The sequence below is a fragment of the Phoenix dactylifera genome, chromosome 5 (assembly GCF_051530095.1).
Source record: "Phoenix dactylifera cultivar Ajwa chromosome 5, Ajwa_hap1_PhDact_Kaust_v1.1, whole genome shotgun sequence".
Classification (NCBI taxonomy): Eukaryota; Viridiplantae; Streptophyta; class Magnoliopsida; order Arecales; family Arecaceae; genus Phoenix; species Phoenix dactylifera.
Genome location: NC_143194.1, coordinates 33,172,241 through 33,187,236, shown reverse-complemented (window position 1 = coordinate 33,187,236; position 14,996 = coordinate 33,172,241). Strand labels below are relative to the sequence as shown.

The 14,996-nt window shown below is 41.5% G+C and overlaps 2 protein-coding genes and 1 long non-coding RNA gene across 3 annotated transcripts; 1 reads left to right on the top strand and 2 right to left on the bottom strand.

The window, feature by feature from the left end:
* Window positions 1-3,549: 3,549 nt before the first annotated feature.
* Window positions 3,550-4,038, bottom strand: LOC120111616 (uncharacterized). Its single transcript, XR_005512954.2, has 2 exons — window positions 3,908-4,038; window positions 3,550-3,800 (listed from the first exon to the last, which is right to left on the bottom strand). It is a non-coding gene; the product is annotated as an uncharacterized LOC120111616 (long non-coding RNA).
* A 225-nt stretch (window positions 4,039-4,263) lies between these two features.
* On the top strand, window positions 4,264-13,019 carry LOC103703001 (protein INCREASED PETAL GROWTH ANISOTROPY 1-like). Its single transcript, XM_008785683.4, has 6 exons — window positions 4,264-5,454; window positions 5,722-5,853; window positions 5,942-6,123; window positions 6,203-6,314; window positions 12,548-12,682; window positions 12,774-13,019. The coding sequence occupies exons 1-6, from the start codon at window positions 4,264-4,266 to the stop codon at window positions 12,888-12,890; spliced, it is 1,869 nt and encodes a 622-aa protein (XP_008783905.3). The 3' UTR covers window positions 12,891-13,019.
* LOC103703003 (uncharacterized) lies at window positions 12,925-14,651 on the bottom strand. The gene is made up of 2 exons (XM_008785685.6): window positions 13,508-14,651; window positions 12,925-13,373 (listed from the first exon to the last, which is right to left on the bottom strand). The coding sequence occupies exons 1-2, from the start codon at window positions 14,423-14,425 to the stop codon at window positions 13,056-13,058; spliced, it is 1,236 nt and encodes a 411-aa protein (XP_008783907.3). The 5' UTR covers window positions 14,426-14,651; the 3' UTR covers window positions 12,925-13,055.
* Window positions 14,652-14,996: the final 345 nt, after the last annotated feature.

Sequence of the window (14,996 nt, the reverse complement as noted above, 5' to 3'; positions counted from 1 at the left end):
GAGCCTTATCTATATACTTTGGCTCGTTAACCTCAAGAATGACTAAATCATTGCAATGGCATCCATTTCTAGCACAACTTCTACCTAATCTTTTGTAACTTGATATAACATCCATTTGATCAAACTCCTCTTGCTCCAGATTTTCTTTCGGACTTAATTGATTTATTAATCTTATATTGTTCTGGGTCTTCTAATGATCTGATCCGAGAAAAGAATTTTTTTTAATCTACTTAACTCAAATCTCTCAAAAATATTTTTTTAAAAAAATATAAAAAGATCGGCAAAAGTAAGATCTAGTTCTCTTTTTTTTATTGATTAATTATAAATTAAGATATGCAGCCTTTATTTATACTAGTGAGGTCTTTTTTTGCATAATTTAGATAACATTGCTCTTTTATTTCGAAGAGAACTTAGTTTTTTAAAAATAAATGTTACTAGGGAAAATAAATATAAAAAAATAAAATTTTACGAGAGATAAATCTCAGTTTGTACATCGACTGTCTTTAGTTTCTCCATCTAATGCTTTCCGAAATGGATATGCCTGGTCAAACCCTTTGCTAAAAAGAAAATTCTTGCTTTGATCAACCTATTTCGATGCCCAAGTGATGAAACTTGGGGATGATTGCTTGGTGAATTGAACCATTTAAGAGGTGGCACCATGCTATGGAGCTCAAAAATTAGTTGATTTAAAAGTAAAAAAAGATCAGCTTAATCGAATATTGTATGGCCTAGTTGTAAACCTATTTTGAGGCCCAAGTGATAAAATTTGGGCATGATTGCTTGGTTAACTGAACCTTTTAAGAGGTGGCACCATGTTATAGAGCTCAAAAGTTAACTGATTTAAAAATTAAAAAAGATCAGCTTAATCCAATATCATATGGTTAAGTTATAGCTTCTGAATGTTTGGCATGTGATTCTCCTTCTTGATATGGTAGTTCTCGCTTTTAAATTCTACCTAACTCTACTTATAATAGTTAGAGTAGTCTATATTGAGTCTGATAATCTTTTTAGATCATCTAAGCTTGATCTAGGTTCAATATCTGGATTAACTATGGCAACCCTCACCTTCATAGCTTTCAGGGTGAAGAGAAAATTGAAAAAAACAACTAGTTCTCCTTCCTCACGCTTCAACAATTGTAGTTGCGTGATATGGTGGAAGAATTTAAATGGACATTGGCCAGAACATCCAATGCTTTTTTTTGACTCTTCTATGCCTTGAATTTGCATGACTTTCTTCTTGCTCATCGCAACCGGAAGATAAAACATCACTGTTTCTCTTCTTCTGGATTACAATAACAATGCCTTTCTCTAACTCTTTAGAAAAATTCGCTTTATATGCATATGCAATACTTATGACTTGTGGCTGCCCTCATGCTGACGGATGGAAAAAGATCGACTGCAATCATCCGGGCACTAAAATCACTTGGGAATCAAGTTTACCTATTTTTTAAGTCCCAACCAACTTTTTGTCTGCAATTCTTTGTCTGTAGTGGAAACAGAGTTTATGGACAGCCAGCACACGAAACTAGCACACAGATTTATCTACAAAACGTAGGGACCATGACAAAGGAATGTTTTCCAAATCTTTCCCCTATTTTTAACTCTATCTCACATCCTACATGCTGGTTGATGCTCGAATTGGTTGTTGGAAATCACTGCCGGTCCAAATTGAAGCTTATGAACATTTGCAGCGACATATTTGTTGCCTTGTAGACGCATGAATGGAAATTTCTGTTGCATAAATACGAGCTTCCACGCCCACCGGAAGTTGGGTCTTCCATCAGCATCATCACTCAGACTTGCATCATCTGCCTATTATTTGCCATCATTCATGAGAAATGGTTTCATTTGTCTGGTGCCTCATCAATTTTACGAGGCTTAATGGGGACATAGCAGAGTGTGCCCATCTTTCCTATACGTTGCATCAGCCACTATAGACTTTTACTCATCTCGGATCTTCCCCACAAATGCTTCCTGCTCTCCACCTCTCCGCTCCTCGCACAAGCAACTTCCTCTCCACCTCCACTTTAATAAGATCACGTAGTTGTCGTCAGTCCTCATTGCAGCACTCACTAGAGTAGCTTCACTCCTACTGTTAATTATTATCAGCATCCTCCCCGCTCTTCCCCTCCGAAGTAAATTTCACCGCTGCTTGGCTAAAATCACGAGAGCAGATCCAGTCCTCGAGCTCGTTCGCAGAACGAAACCTCGGCCAGACGACAGCCGAACACCGGAAGAATTATTCTCTTTGGACTTCTCTTAATTAGCAGCCAACGAAGACAGAGCCAGCAGCGAAACAGGGGACACGGTGGTCAGGTCGTTCTACGCCCACCTCACCACTAGCGGCAAAGTGGCCTTGGTCCCAAGATCAACTCCTTCGCCCATCCCATTTCCGTAGATGCTAAGATTCCCGGTTCAAGGAAAAACGCCAGCTACCGCAGGACAAAGTTTTTTTAATGGCATCCCCAACCGGCTTCTAATTTTTTTATGTCCATTGGCCCCACCGGTGCTGGAGAGTGGTGTAGCTAAGTAGCTAAGAATCATGAATGCTATGGTGCGCTAATTAGAGGCTACTGCGAATTGATGTTCACTTACGAATCACGTTCAATTATGTACCTCTGATTCCTTTTTGTTCAGCCACCCGTGATGGCGCAGTACATGAGCAGTGGAAACTAGACCCTCCCATTTATCATCTACGTTTCATTAGAATTGTAAAAACTTGTATGGACATGTGTTTAGTTTCACATCGGTTATTTGCTGGGCACATTTTAGATACTTATATAAAATCAAAAAATTCAAGTAAAATTTTTTGGCTAGTCATTTTTGATGAGATCTTAGATTGTTACAAATGATATTAGAACGGATTCAACCTATAATCTATGTGAACTAGAAGACACTATAAAGTATGTATTTAACTACACATCGATTATTTATTAGATAAATTTTAAGTACTTATATAGAACTAGGAATCTCAAATAAAGAAACTCTGCTCGGCATCAATTGGGATGAGGCCACAGGAAGGTTTGATGGATGCCAAAAGGACTAAAGGCATCGCAATCATTCCTTCCGGCCACGCGAGAAGAAATTGGACCCAACCGCTGAAGTTACCAAACTCCAGAAGGGCCGGTCCTTCCGGAGGAGAATAGACGGGTAAAATACCGTGAGATTATGCTACACCGTTGCCAAAACAGACGCCGGTCTGTGATTTGTCAGGCTCCTGGATGCTGCGTGCCCTGCCACAACTTCTTACATCACATTACCCTTCTCCTTGAAAGGGAGTATTGGTAGTATTGTTAACAAAAATCCCAAATACATTACAATCTTCTAGCACACAAAATTACTACTGACAAGTAATAAAATATTAATTAATAAGTAATATAATTTGAACTGGAACGTTACATATACTTTAAGTAATAAGATTTATCTCTTTCCTACATATAAATATTTTTTTTAGGGGCGGGGGGCGGGGAAGGGAGGTAGGAAACGGAGGACATTGCGTCACCATAAAAGTCGCACCAGATATCGTCCCAACGTATAAGTAGGTCCCAGTAAGTAATTTCTGGTCCATTCAACAAAATAAATTACATACCGTTTTGATATGATATATTAAAAAAAACACAAATTGATTGGTCAGCGGAGCATTTCCTTCTTGACTTCAATGGCGACAGGCATGGCAGGCTATTCGATGTCCGAGCCGGAGCAGCTGACCTTCCAGCGACTTTTCTTACTGGTTTCGAATTTACTCCTCCCAGGTGTTCGTTCCAATGTTCCGTCGGAACGCACTTAAATAATCAAAAACCCTGCACACAAAATTTTCCTCTTCAGTAAACGCTCTTTGTTTTATTCCTGTGGAAGAAGCAGTTAATGCTTATCGAGTTCTCGGAACACTAGAACAGAAGTAATGTACCTTGGCCTATATATTAGAATCTCCTTCGGAAGTCCATGCGTTCTCGTTTCAAAACTTTTGGATCCAAGAAAAAGAGAAGGAAGAAGACCGTTCCTCGACTTCTGTGTTCCCTCCTTTCGTATCTTTAACGCAGGACTCGGATCTCTTCTCTGTCTCCATCCTCTCCTCGCTCGCTTTGGTTAGAAAATTGGAATGCAAAGAAAAAGCTCTCCGCACTCGCTTCTTTTATTTGGGACACCACCTCTCCTTTTCGCCGCCCCACCAGTTGTGATGCAGACGCCCCCATCGTTCGATTCAGACTGAACGGTCCGCAAATAGTATAACTAGAAGAAAAGGCCAGAGCCGAAGGCTTCGCAATGGTGGCCGGAAAGGTCAAGGCGGCGATGGGTCTCCAGAAGAGCCCGGCGACACCGAAGTCGGAGACGCCCCGGCGGTCGTCATCATGCCCGGGGTCCCAGAAGGCTCCGTCGTCCAACACGAAGGGCGGCACCGCCGTTTTGGCGCGCTCCTTCGGCGTCTACTTCCCCCGCTCCTCCGCCCAGGTCCAACCGCGGCCGCCGGACGTCGCCGAGCTCCTGCGCGTCGTGGAGGAGCTCCAAGAGAAGGAGTCCCACCTCCGCACCCAGCTCCTCGAGCAGAAGATCCTCAAAGAGACCGTCGCCATCGTCCCCTTCCTCGAGAAGGAGATCTCCTCCAAGAACGACGAGCTCGGCCGTCTCAAGGAGAGGACCGAGCGCTTGGAGGAGGAGAACGAAGCACTACGACTTGAGAAGGAGAGCTTGCGGTCCAAGATAGGCGGCGGGGAGGAGGAAGGCCGGCGGAAGGAGGTGAGGATCCAAGAACTGGAGGTGGAGCTTGAGGAGCTGAGGAGGACCGTCTCGGAGCAGAACTCCGGTGAGTTGAGGCGGCTCTCCGGCCGAACAGGGGAGATCGACGAGTGCTCCTCGTCCCAGAGGTTTCAGGGTCTCATCGACGCCTCGTCGAGGTCAAACCTTCTCAAGAACTTGAGTAATGGCCCAAAACCTACCGAGATTGCTTCGAATCAGGAAGTCCAGAAGCCAGAGACTACAGATCTCAAGGCAGAGGAAGGGGAAGCCGAAAGGACTCGACAATCTCGCTGCGAGAAAGAAGGGATCTCGAGACCTCGAGCTCCTAGGGTTCCGAGACCTCCTCCATTGCCGTTCTCCGTTTCCTCCAGCTCCTCCTGCTCTTCGTCCTCAATGGAGCCCTCGTCTTCCTCTGAGACGGCCACCTCCATAACAAGAAGCAGAGGTCCCAACTTGGCGGGCCTGCCGCCGATACCGCCGCCGGCACCGGGAGCCGGAGCGCGGCCACCTCCACCTCCGCCGCCGCCTCCTCTGGCCAAAGGATCAAGATCCGCGGCAGTGTCCGTGAGGCGGGTGCCAGAGGTGGTGGACTTCTACCACTCGCTGATGCGGAGGGACTCGAAGCGGGAGTCCGGCAGCGGAGTGCCGGACGCGCCCGCCGCGGCCAACGCGCGGAACATGATCGGCGAGATCGAGAACCGGTCCGCTCACCTCCTCGCCGTAAGTCCCGTCACCGGCCCCGTTCCCTCCTCTCTCCGCCACAACCCGCTCCACGTAATCGCCACCGTTCTGGCAACCGTGGTGTCACCGTCACCAACGCTCTTGTGAATCTCTTTTGTTTAAAATTACATAATTACCCCTTTTTTTCTGGAGGGGAGACGGTCGTCTTTGCGTCATGGGTCGCAAGGTTTTATTGTTGGTTTTGTTGTTAGACAAGCAGCGGCAAATCCAGCACTTTTTTATTGCTTTCCTATTACGCTGTTACAGATAAAGACGGACGTGGAGACGCAGGGGGATTTCATCGGGTTCCTCATAAAGGAGGTGGAGAACGCCGCGTTCGCTAGCATCGAAGACGTGGTCGCCTTCGTCAAATGGCTCGACGAAGAGCTCTCCTTCCTGGTACTCTTTGTTACCATCTTAATTGTAACATTAAGCAGCGGGATTCGGAGAAGGTTCGTGTTGCTTTAACTAGGAAACGCCATGGTAGGTGGACGAGAGAGCGGTTCTGAAGCACTTCGACTGGCCGGAGCACAAGGCGGACGCAATGCGAGAAGCCGCCTTTGGCTACTGCGATCTAAAGAAGTTGGAGTCGGAGGCCTCGTCCTTCCGCGACGATCCCCGCCAGCCCTGCGCTTCTGCTCTCAAGAAGATGCAATCCCTTCTGGAGAAGTATTTACTTCATCTTTATGCATCTGGAAGTGATTTGATTAAAGTATCCATAATAATTGCTCTTATTATTCTACAACAGGTTAGAGCAAGGGGTTTATAACCTGTCACGTGTCCGAGAAAGTGCAACGAAGAGATACAAGGGGTTTCGGATCCCCTGGGAATGGATGCTGGAGACTGGATTCGTAAGCCAGGTACCTTACCCTTCGTCAAATTTTAATGTAGCTTAATAAAGTTAATAATGACTTAATGAATAGAGGGGATGTGAGGGGGCTACTAGATGACAAATGATAATGTGACAAGAATATAAGGGACAAAGGACATACGGAGATGTGATGGATGGCCTTTGTTTCTCGATGCATGTGAGCATGCGGTCACGTGAATACGTGAGGTGGACGCCTGGGCCTCCTAACTTTGTTTCTTCTCCGTCGAGCAGTATCTATGGCACGGGCCAGAATGGGAATTTCTGTTCTACTACCTGGAGAATAAAGGGTTTAGCTTTGTTAAAGCTAACGCTTTTTCTATAATTCGCAGTCTTTTACTTTTCCTCCCCGGTTTCCATTTTGGTCCTGAGTAATCCGCGTTGATGTCCTGAAGCATAGGCAATAATTGACAACATTCTTATTGCATAGATCTGTTGACGTTACCTTTCCTTTATTTCAAGAAGCCAGGGTAAATAATATCGTACAAGGGGTTGGGCATGGCAAGGACGTTAGCATCCGATTGTGATAGGTAAATAAATGGAGTTTATAGATATTAAACTCTACGTTTTCATTGCATAAGCTGATCAGGAATTAAGAGGATAAGTGAAGAAATGTGTAACTATGTAGGTCCACCTTTTGTTAGTGGTACAAGGAGGTGAGCCTCTTTAATTCTTTGTCGGTGATTCTTATCTTTCTGAAAACTTATGTAGATTTATTTCTCAGACCGTCTTATTGTTTATGTGTGATCATTGGCCGGCAAACAGCAAACTAGAAAACAAAGATTCAAAAGAGCCCATGGATTTCCTGCAAAGTTATATATAAATTTCACAATTGCATCAATGCGTTAACTAAATTTCCCATAGAGTATAATATTTAAAAGGAAGGAGGTGGACCGAGGGATTCTATTTTGGTGGACTTTAAAAATGAAAAGAATTCTGCAAAGCCTTATCATTTGATCCCTGCAAACTCTGAGAAAAATCCTATTTTATCAGCTAAATACAAAGAGAATGTGGAATCCATTGCGATGACTAACATGATTTGTTTAGAAATTGAGGATTGTTCGCCATTTTCCTTTGGATTGTGCAAAGGTGCAAATGAAGACGGGTGCACTTTTGGCTGTTGACAATGGGTACCATATAAAGAAGATGACCCCCCTCTTTTAGAGAAAACCAAAAATGATGCATTCATGATCTGAATAACTTAGAAGTAGATAAGAAAGAGAAGTTCATTTACTAGTTAAACAAGTATAAACTAATTAAAAGAGATGATAAAGGATCTTGTAGATCCACACTTTCAGGGGACTTGTTGTAGAGATACTAAGGGAATGTCAGATAAATAAAATCTCCCCCTTTAAGTGGAATGGGGTGGTTTGAGTCCCTCTGAGCTGGCCTTATTATTGCATGCACTTTTTATTGTATAAATATATTTAGAATGATTTTCCCTACCCTACCACCTTCTGCTCTGCAATTTTGCAGGATTGTATTGAAATGTTTATGTTTTGCTAGATGATGTTAACGTATTAACTTTCTGAAGTGGGGTCTTTTTCCATTATATTATCATCTATATCAAATGTATGAGTTACTGAATAATCCAATTGTCACGAGCAGCATCGCATGATGAACAAATGTTTTTGATGTGCTAAGAGTTATGCTTGCATGAAAATGGAGTTGAAGGACTTTTAGGTCAAAACAATTGCAATCCCAAGTTTCGAATTGTAGAGGGTGCTGTGCTAGTACTAAAGTACATGGTCAATTCTAAAGGGTTCTTTAGGAAAAAGAATTCTTAATTATAATGTTTCTGACCTTTGTTGGGGATGAACCTTAGAAAGAATAACTATTTAGAGCATGTTATGTCACATGATATTTTGGAATAAACTTTTGAGATAATTAATAATGGAGAGCTAATTATTCATAAAGAGACAGCCTAACGTCATATGATTGTTCAAAAATGGCTTGAACATTCTTAAAGCTTTAGCCGTAAGCTAATATCTGTGATATAGGATCTGTACTTTTTTTTAAAAAAGATTCATCATGCCATTTTAACTTAAGTTTTTGACATAAAAGAAACTAACATATGCATAAGGCAACTTTGACAAACATGAGGATATTGAGTTGATTGTCATCAATAAATAGAGATGCACTAACATGAATATGAAGAGCAAGCCAAGGATTCACTGCACTCTACAACATATAATCAGGAACCAACAAGCTTGGATCTGCTCATATACAAATAATGCCAAAGATGTATGAGGGGTCATTGGGTTTTGGCATCCTATATTCTGTTATTAATTTACATTACTTTCAGTATCAGGAAATAGTGACTTGGGTTTCATGAGCATCCTTTTTTAATTTTGATTCCAATAATTCCTGTTGGAATTACCAAACTTAGTCAGATTGGGTCAAGCTGTCACTTAAGGTTCCAAAGGCTTGGCATAGAGGAATGACATTCTGTGATAGGTGACAAAGTGGTTTTCTGGCTTAGATAAAAGAAAAAGGGAATAAAAGAAGAGGTTGTCTCTCTAGGATTGGATGTTTCAACTAGAGGTTCAAGAGAGTATTAGACAAAGAAATGAGTAGGAGAAAGTGTTTCCTCAAATTTTTAATATGTACGCATGGAGGTGGTTCCTTTAAGTCTTGCCTTTGTCATAGTCAACTAAGGTGTCATAATCAATTCCTCTGGTTACTTCTTAAATTCTTAATGTAAAGAGATGATGATTTGGGATTTTTCCTCATATATAAAAGGGCTTGATGGAAATTTCTAATATTCTCATGTCATATTGCCTTGTGCTTTGTCACCAGGAAGACAGTTATGCATAATGGGAACAATTAAAATTTATTATCAGGAAACATGTTTGCAGCATTAATATTAAAAGAAGCCTAGTATTGATTATGCTGGAGAATAAATAATGGAGGTGATAGTTAAGATGGTGTTGGAAGCGTAGTCCAAAAGCATAAAAGAAATGATTGTTGAATGTAATGATCTGCATCTCTTCACAATTTCAAATCGTGTTCCGTGGTATGATGCAAGTCAACAACCATGGGACTACTGCTTTAAGATCCTTAAAACTTGCAAAATCCAATATTGGTTTTTTATTTGGTTCCGCTCTCATTAATTGTTCCTAAGATAAATCTCAAAACAAAAAAGCGTTCTGATTTAGAGTTCAAAAAGAAAGAATGAGAGACTGTGCAGCAATTTGGGGAGGCTTCTCTTTCTTGAGGAAAAAAAATGAAAGAGGAAGAAAAGTGGTCTCTCTAGTTATGTCATATATGTCTAGATATGCTCAGAGACAGAAACATGCACACCTATAAATACATCTGTATTTATTAAAATGAACTTGATGAGTTTGCATTGCAAATTGTTAATAGTCTTTCCAAGAGTTATTGGTATATGAAGTTCAAGTATATATTAGATTTTTGAGCATGTTGGTTGAATACCAAGGAAATGTATGCAAGAACAATCAGTTCGATGACTGTTATTTTTCTGCCATTATTAATTGCATAGAAATAGAAGCTACATGAGGTCACTCAGAAGGCATTTAGGTGTCAGTATTCATAGATGTTTTATTCATTTTAAAATAACATAACGAGTTTTAGGTGTCAGCGTCAGAGAGAGAGAGAGAGAGAGAGAGAGAGAGAGACATAAAAGGCAGAACAGATCTATGCTATAACAATAATCATATCAGGGTGTTTTCACTTTTTTCAGAGGCAGTCTTTTATATCTTGTCTGTAAGGCAAAGAAGGTAGGCTCACATATCCATGTTCAAACAAGATTTGCAAAAGCAATTTTAAATAATCCTCTTGCCAATCTCAAATTAATTTACCAGTTCTTAGCTCAGAATGTTCAATATGCAGTGTTGTTCCTGCTTTACATCTCTCTGGAGTTTTGCTCCAACACCTGCTTGCAAGACACTTCCCTATTTTAATGATTTTGGAGGGCCTTCCATCAATCTGATATCTGGTCTCACTTAGTTATCCAAAGTTTATTCTGAATTGTTCTTCAAGTTTAGTAACATCTTCGAGGTAAATAGAAGATCGAAAGTGGCAAAGAATACTTTTGTTAGTTTGATATTACATATATGAGAAACACAAATCATAGTTGACTCATTCCTTGCTTTCCTTAGAGTTTGGAAAATGATGCTCATCTTGGTTTTTCTTTCCACTCAAACCCTTGAAACCAGCTGAAGATTTTTAGCCTTGCCTCTAAAACCATGAAAAGCCATTCTTTTATATTGGAGGTTTTACTTTGACATACTAAATGAAATAAAATAGCTTTTATTGTTTAATCTTTTAATAAATCAAGATGTTTACTTAGAATCTGTACTATTTGGAGATATCTTACTCTCTTCACTAAAGAATTTCATCATTTTAGTTTTATGATTCCACATAATATAATTGGGATATGGTAAAAATTTTGGGAATAGTATTCAGAAGGACCAAAGCGCTACCAATACCCATCAGAAATCATACTGGACATGGTGCACAGAACATGACGACCAAGATATTACTGAAAGAATGTTTGCTCAAAGCACTCCAACCTGGGTACTTCATTTGAAGATTTATTATATGATCATCAAAAGTAGGAATGTTGCTTACAATGGGCCATTACTAGAGAGAAGTACTTAGCAGTAGTGGACAAAAATTTAAAGTTTCAGGTGAACAGGCAGAAAATAATTTAGTTAACCAATCAACGAGGAATTGGTTTCCTCAATGCCATCCAAAATTGAAGGCACAGTTCTTTACAAAATACTGAACAGGGCAATGGCTTTCTTATTGTTTTATCTTTCTTTTCTCTACTCGCCTTCTCCAAGCCCTTTCAAAAAGTTTGCTATACCTATTGGTACATAAAAGCATTGAATTTCTATAATGACCAACGAGACGTATATGTTAGTCTACTGATGCGACTCCCTTGAGGGGTTTAATACATTTTTCTGGTTCACCAAGTAGGCTTTTAATCTGCTCGGGACCTAAGGTCCAAAGCTGGGATGCATTCAATGTTTGTGTGACTTTTTTTCCCTTTTGTATGAGGAAGTGGACTAAGTTTCAAATTCCTGTACTCTTGCATTTCTTCTGTGGAAGATCGCCATGCTCTTATATCAAAATATGTAGGAATTTTTTTTTTTCCCATTTGAAAGGAGAGGATATAAATTATAGATGTTTATAACAGAATCCATCTTTGAAATCATATGCTCCTCTTTTTCTATCTACAATTTTGTTTAGCTATTATCAACTGAACATTAGGAACATATATAATTGCTTCATTATAGGTCATCCCATGGATGTAGCAATTATAGTTGCTTATTATTTGAATGCAATAATTCTTAGCATAATATTTAAATTTTATTATTAAAATCATGCGATACCTAAGGTTTGATCGTTTCTCTATTACCATGTAAAATTATGTTATGATAGTAGACATCAAAGGTAAGGAATCATTTTCAGCAGAACATGTCTCCTTCCATCTTTGCTAGAACCTTAAACATAAGTAATTTCAGCAAAACTTGTGCGGTGATTGGTTTGGATGTACTTGAATTTTAAATAGGTACATTTTTGGCTTTCAATTGATAGAATATTTTTATTTTTAGGAACATTTTAGCTAAAGTGATTGGTTCCCAAATAAAGAAGTTGAAATCAAAGATTACTGAGAAGTGGTAATAATATCCAAAAAACTGTTCAAGTTAGAGACTTGATTCTTTGCAAGGTATCTAGGCACAATATAGAGCCATCCCTTTTCAAAAGATCCAGTGGAATAATTAATTATCTTATGTTTGACACATCAGAGCACAGCATAAAATTAACATTTTAAGATACAATAATATTATTACAATGTTAGTTGGTTCTTGCATTTTGCTATACCACATGTAATGGCTGAATATCCAAAATATTTGCTGATCAACTCTGTTTCAGCATGGACTTCTCTTAGGGGTTGTTAGGATTATACAGCCTCACCCATTAACATCTGTGTCTACGGCCATTTGAAAAATATGTATCCCTTATGGTAGACCCAAAAATGCCAAACAAGATAGAGCCGAAAGGATTTTTCATAGGTTTTTTGCCCCTGAAAATCCAGAAGGATTTTTCATAGGATGTGCAACCTTCCTTTTCTATCCTCCAGTAATTTTGGTTATTATCTATTCTCCTTCTGAAAGGACCCATGATGGGCTCCAATTTTTGGGATGCTAATTTATGAACTTGATCCTAACATCTGACATGGGATGTATCACCCAGATCAAGCTAGCTTCAGTGAAATTGGCAATGAAATACATGAGAAGAGTCTCTTCTGAGCTTGAGACCATAGCAGGTGGTCCTGAAGAAGAGGAACTCATGCTGCAGGGTGTTAGATTTGCCTTCAGAGTGCACCAGGTATTTGCGCTCAATTGGAATCTCTACTGAGAATGGCCATCATACTTTGATATGACCTGTTTCTAAATAATTCTCTATTGGGCATTTACAGTTTGCAGGTGGTTTTGATGTCGAAACAATGCGAGCATTCCAGGAGCTAAAAGATAAAGCTCGTTCCCTCCATAAGCAGAGCCAGAATCCAAGCCAAAGCCAAGGTCAAAACCATTAGCAGAAGCTGTTTTGTAAAGATGGCCACAATGTGCTAACTGCGAAAGCAATTTCATCTACACGTTCATCCCCGTTCTATTTACATTATTATAAGACACCAAACTTTACAAGGAAAGCTTCAGAGTTCAAACTAACTGTTGCTTCATGCATTCGCATTTGTTCACTCTTACCTCTCCTCCGGCTGTCTTCCCATAACCAGCTCCTTGGCAGACCGCGCTGCTCCAATTACAGCTGCACCCACAGCTTCACACAAGTTTCCGACAGCAGTGGTGCCTGCACTCTTCTCTTCCACTACCAGTTCTGTTTGCTGCACTGGAGCCTCTCGGCTCTCTCGTTTTTCCCTGTGCTCGTGCTCCATCTTCCCTTGTTTCTTTTGTTCATCAGGTTCTTCGTAGCCTCCATCCCCACCAGCCTCTTCCTCTCCACTGAGTGAGAGATTCTGAAGTTTCTCCTGTGCCTCCTGGGTCTGTTCCCTGAGCTTTTTCTGCACAATAAGAATTCAGATACATCCAAATTCATAAGATAAGCAATGCAGTTGATGAAAAGATTGTAACCCTAGCATCATACAGGAGAGAGAATCCATATTTTGATGGAAGGTAATGAGTCATTTTTCAATACCTTTGCTTCGGTAGATTTCGGTTCAGCATATTCTTTGGCTTGCTGGGTGGACTCCTTGGCCGTCTCCTTCGATTCATCTGCTTTCTGCTCTTCCAACTCCTTGGTTTTCCGTCCTGTACCCTGTGCTGCCTCCTTTGCCTCCCCTGCTTTTAGGCCACCATACTTCATAGCCTTCTGACCTGCACCGGCGGTTGCATCCTTGGCTCCCATCCCCTTCTCTCGGGCATAGTCTGCTGCACTCTTACCAGTGCTCACGGTTGCATCTTTGGCCTTCGCTGCTGCCTTCTGTGCATAGTCCGCAGCACTTTTTCCAGTTTCTACTGTCTCGTCTTCGGCCTTCACCGCTGCCTGCTGCGCATGATCTGCAGCACGCTTTCTAGCGGCCATGGCCGCATCTTTGGCTTTCACTGCAGCCTCTTGTGCATAATCCGCAGCAGTCTTTCCGGTGCTCATCGTCATATCTCTGGCCTTCTCGGCAGCTTGCTTCGCATAATCGGCTGCACTTTCACCGGCATTCACAGTGACATCCTTGGCCTTCACTGCAGCCTGGACTGCAGTATCCCTTGCTGCATCATACCCCCTCCGGCCTTTCTCCATCGCAATATCCTTGGCAGCAGAGGCCTTCTCTGCAGTGACATCGGCAGCAGCACGGGTACCCTGAACGGCAGCGTGGTAGCCCTGCTGGCCCTTCTCCGCAACATAGTCCTTCGCTGCGGTTCCCTTCGCCTCGGTACCCTTGGCGGCCAGGTAAGTTGAGGCGCCGGACTGCTTGGCTTTCTGGTAGCGCTCCTCCGCGGCCCGAATGGCGTCGATGGAGTTCTGCTGCGCAGTGGCTCGGTACTTTCCGATCTCCTCTGGAGACATGTTTGTTCTCTCCGCGTGCTCTTCTTCCATGGAGCATCCTGTCTGGGAAGCCATCTACGAAAAGATTCGTGGAAGCTAGTGTAAATGATGTTCTATTTCCTCTGCGTTTGGAACGAAAATTGAAGTGTGGGAGAAGGGGGAGGAACAGAACGGTTTAAGAAACCAGAAGAGTGGGGCAGCGGTTTGGCGCGGTGCCTGAGAGGTGGTTGGGGCTTTAATTGACACCTGGCGAGAGCCGGGCATACGTGTTATGTCGAAGGAGTCGGAAGGGACGACACGGAATCATATTGGGGGCGTTTGGTAACCCCAGCAGGATCACCACGGTGATCTAAGATTCCTGGTGATTCGAATACTGGGGTGATTTGATCCCTAGTGATCTAAGATCAATGTGTTTGGTAGGCTATGATCCAGTTATTAAAAATCCCTGGGTATCCATGAGTAACTTGTTTGGTATGGTACGGGGATCCAAGATCAACGACCACATAATACCACAAATACCTCTGATATATCTTAGATGGATTTTTTATGTATTTTTAATTCTCATGAATCAAAAATATAAGTCAATATGCTAAATTGTTACAACATTGTTCTTTTTATTCTATTAAGACTACCATGACTCGGCCTA

Coding starts and splice junctions, on each gene's coding strand:
- LOC103703001 (XM_008785683.4), top strand. CDS start 4,264: ATGGTGGCCGGAAAGGTCAAGGCGGCGATGGGTCTCCAGAAGAGCCCG. Junction 5,455..5,721: donor GGTCCGCTCACCTCCTCGCC/GTAAGTCCCGTC, acceptor ACGCTGTTACAG/ATAAAGACGGACGTGGAGAC. Junction 5,854..5,941: donor ACGAAGAGCTCTCCTTCCTG/GTACTCTTTGTT, acceptor ACGCCATGGTAG/GTGGACGAGAGAGCGGTTCT.
- LOC103703003 (XM_008785685.6), bottom strand. CDS start 14,425: ATGGCTTCCCAGACAGGATGCTCCATGGAAGAAGAGCACGCGGAGAGA. Junction 13,374..13,507: donor CGAAATCTACCGAAGCAAAG/GTATTGAAAAAT, acceptor CTTATTGTGCAG/AAAAAGCTCAGGGAACAGAC.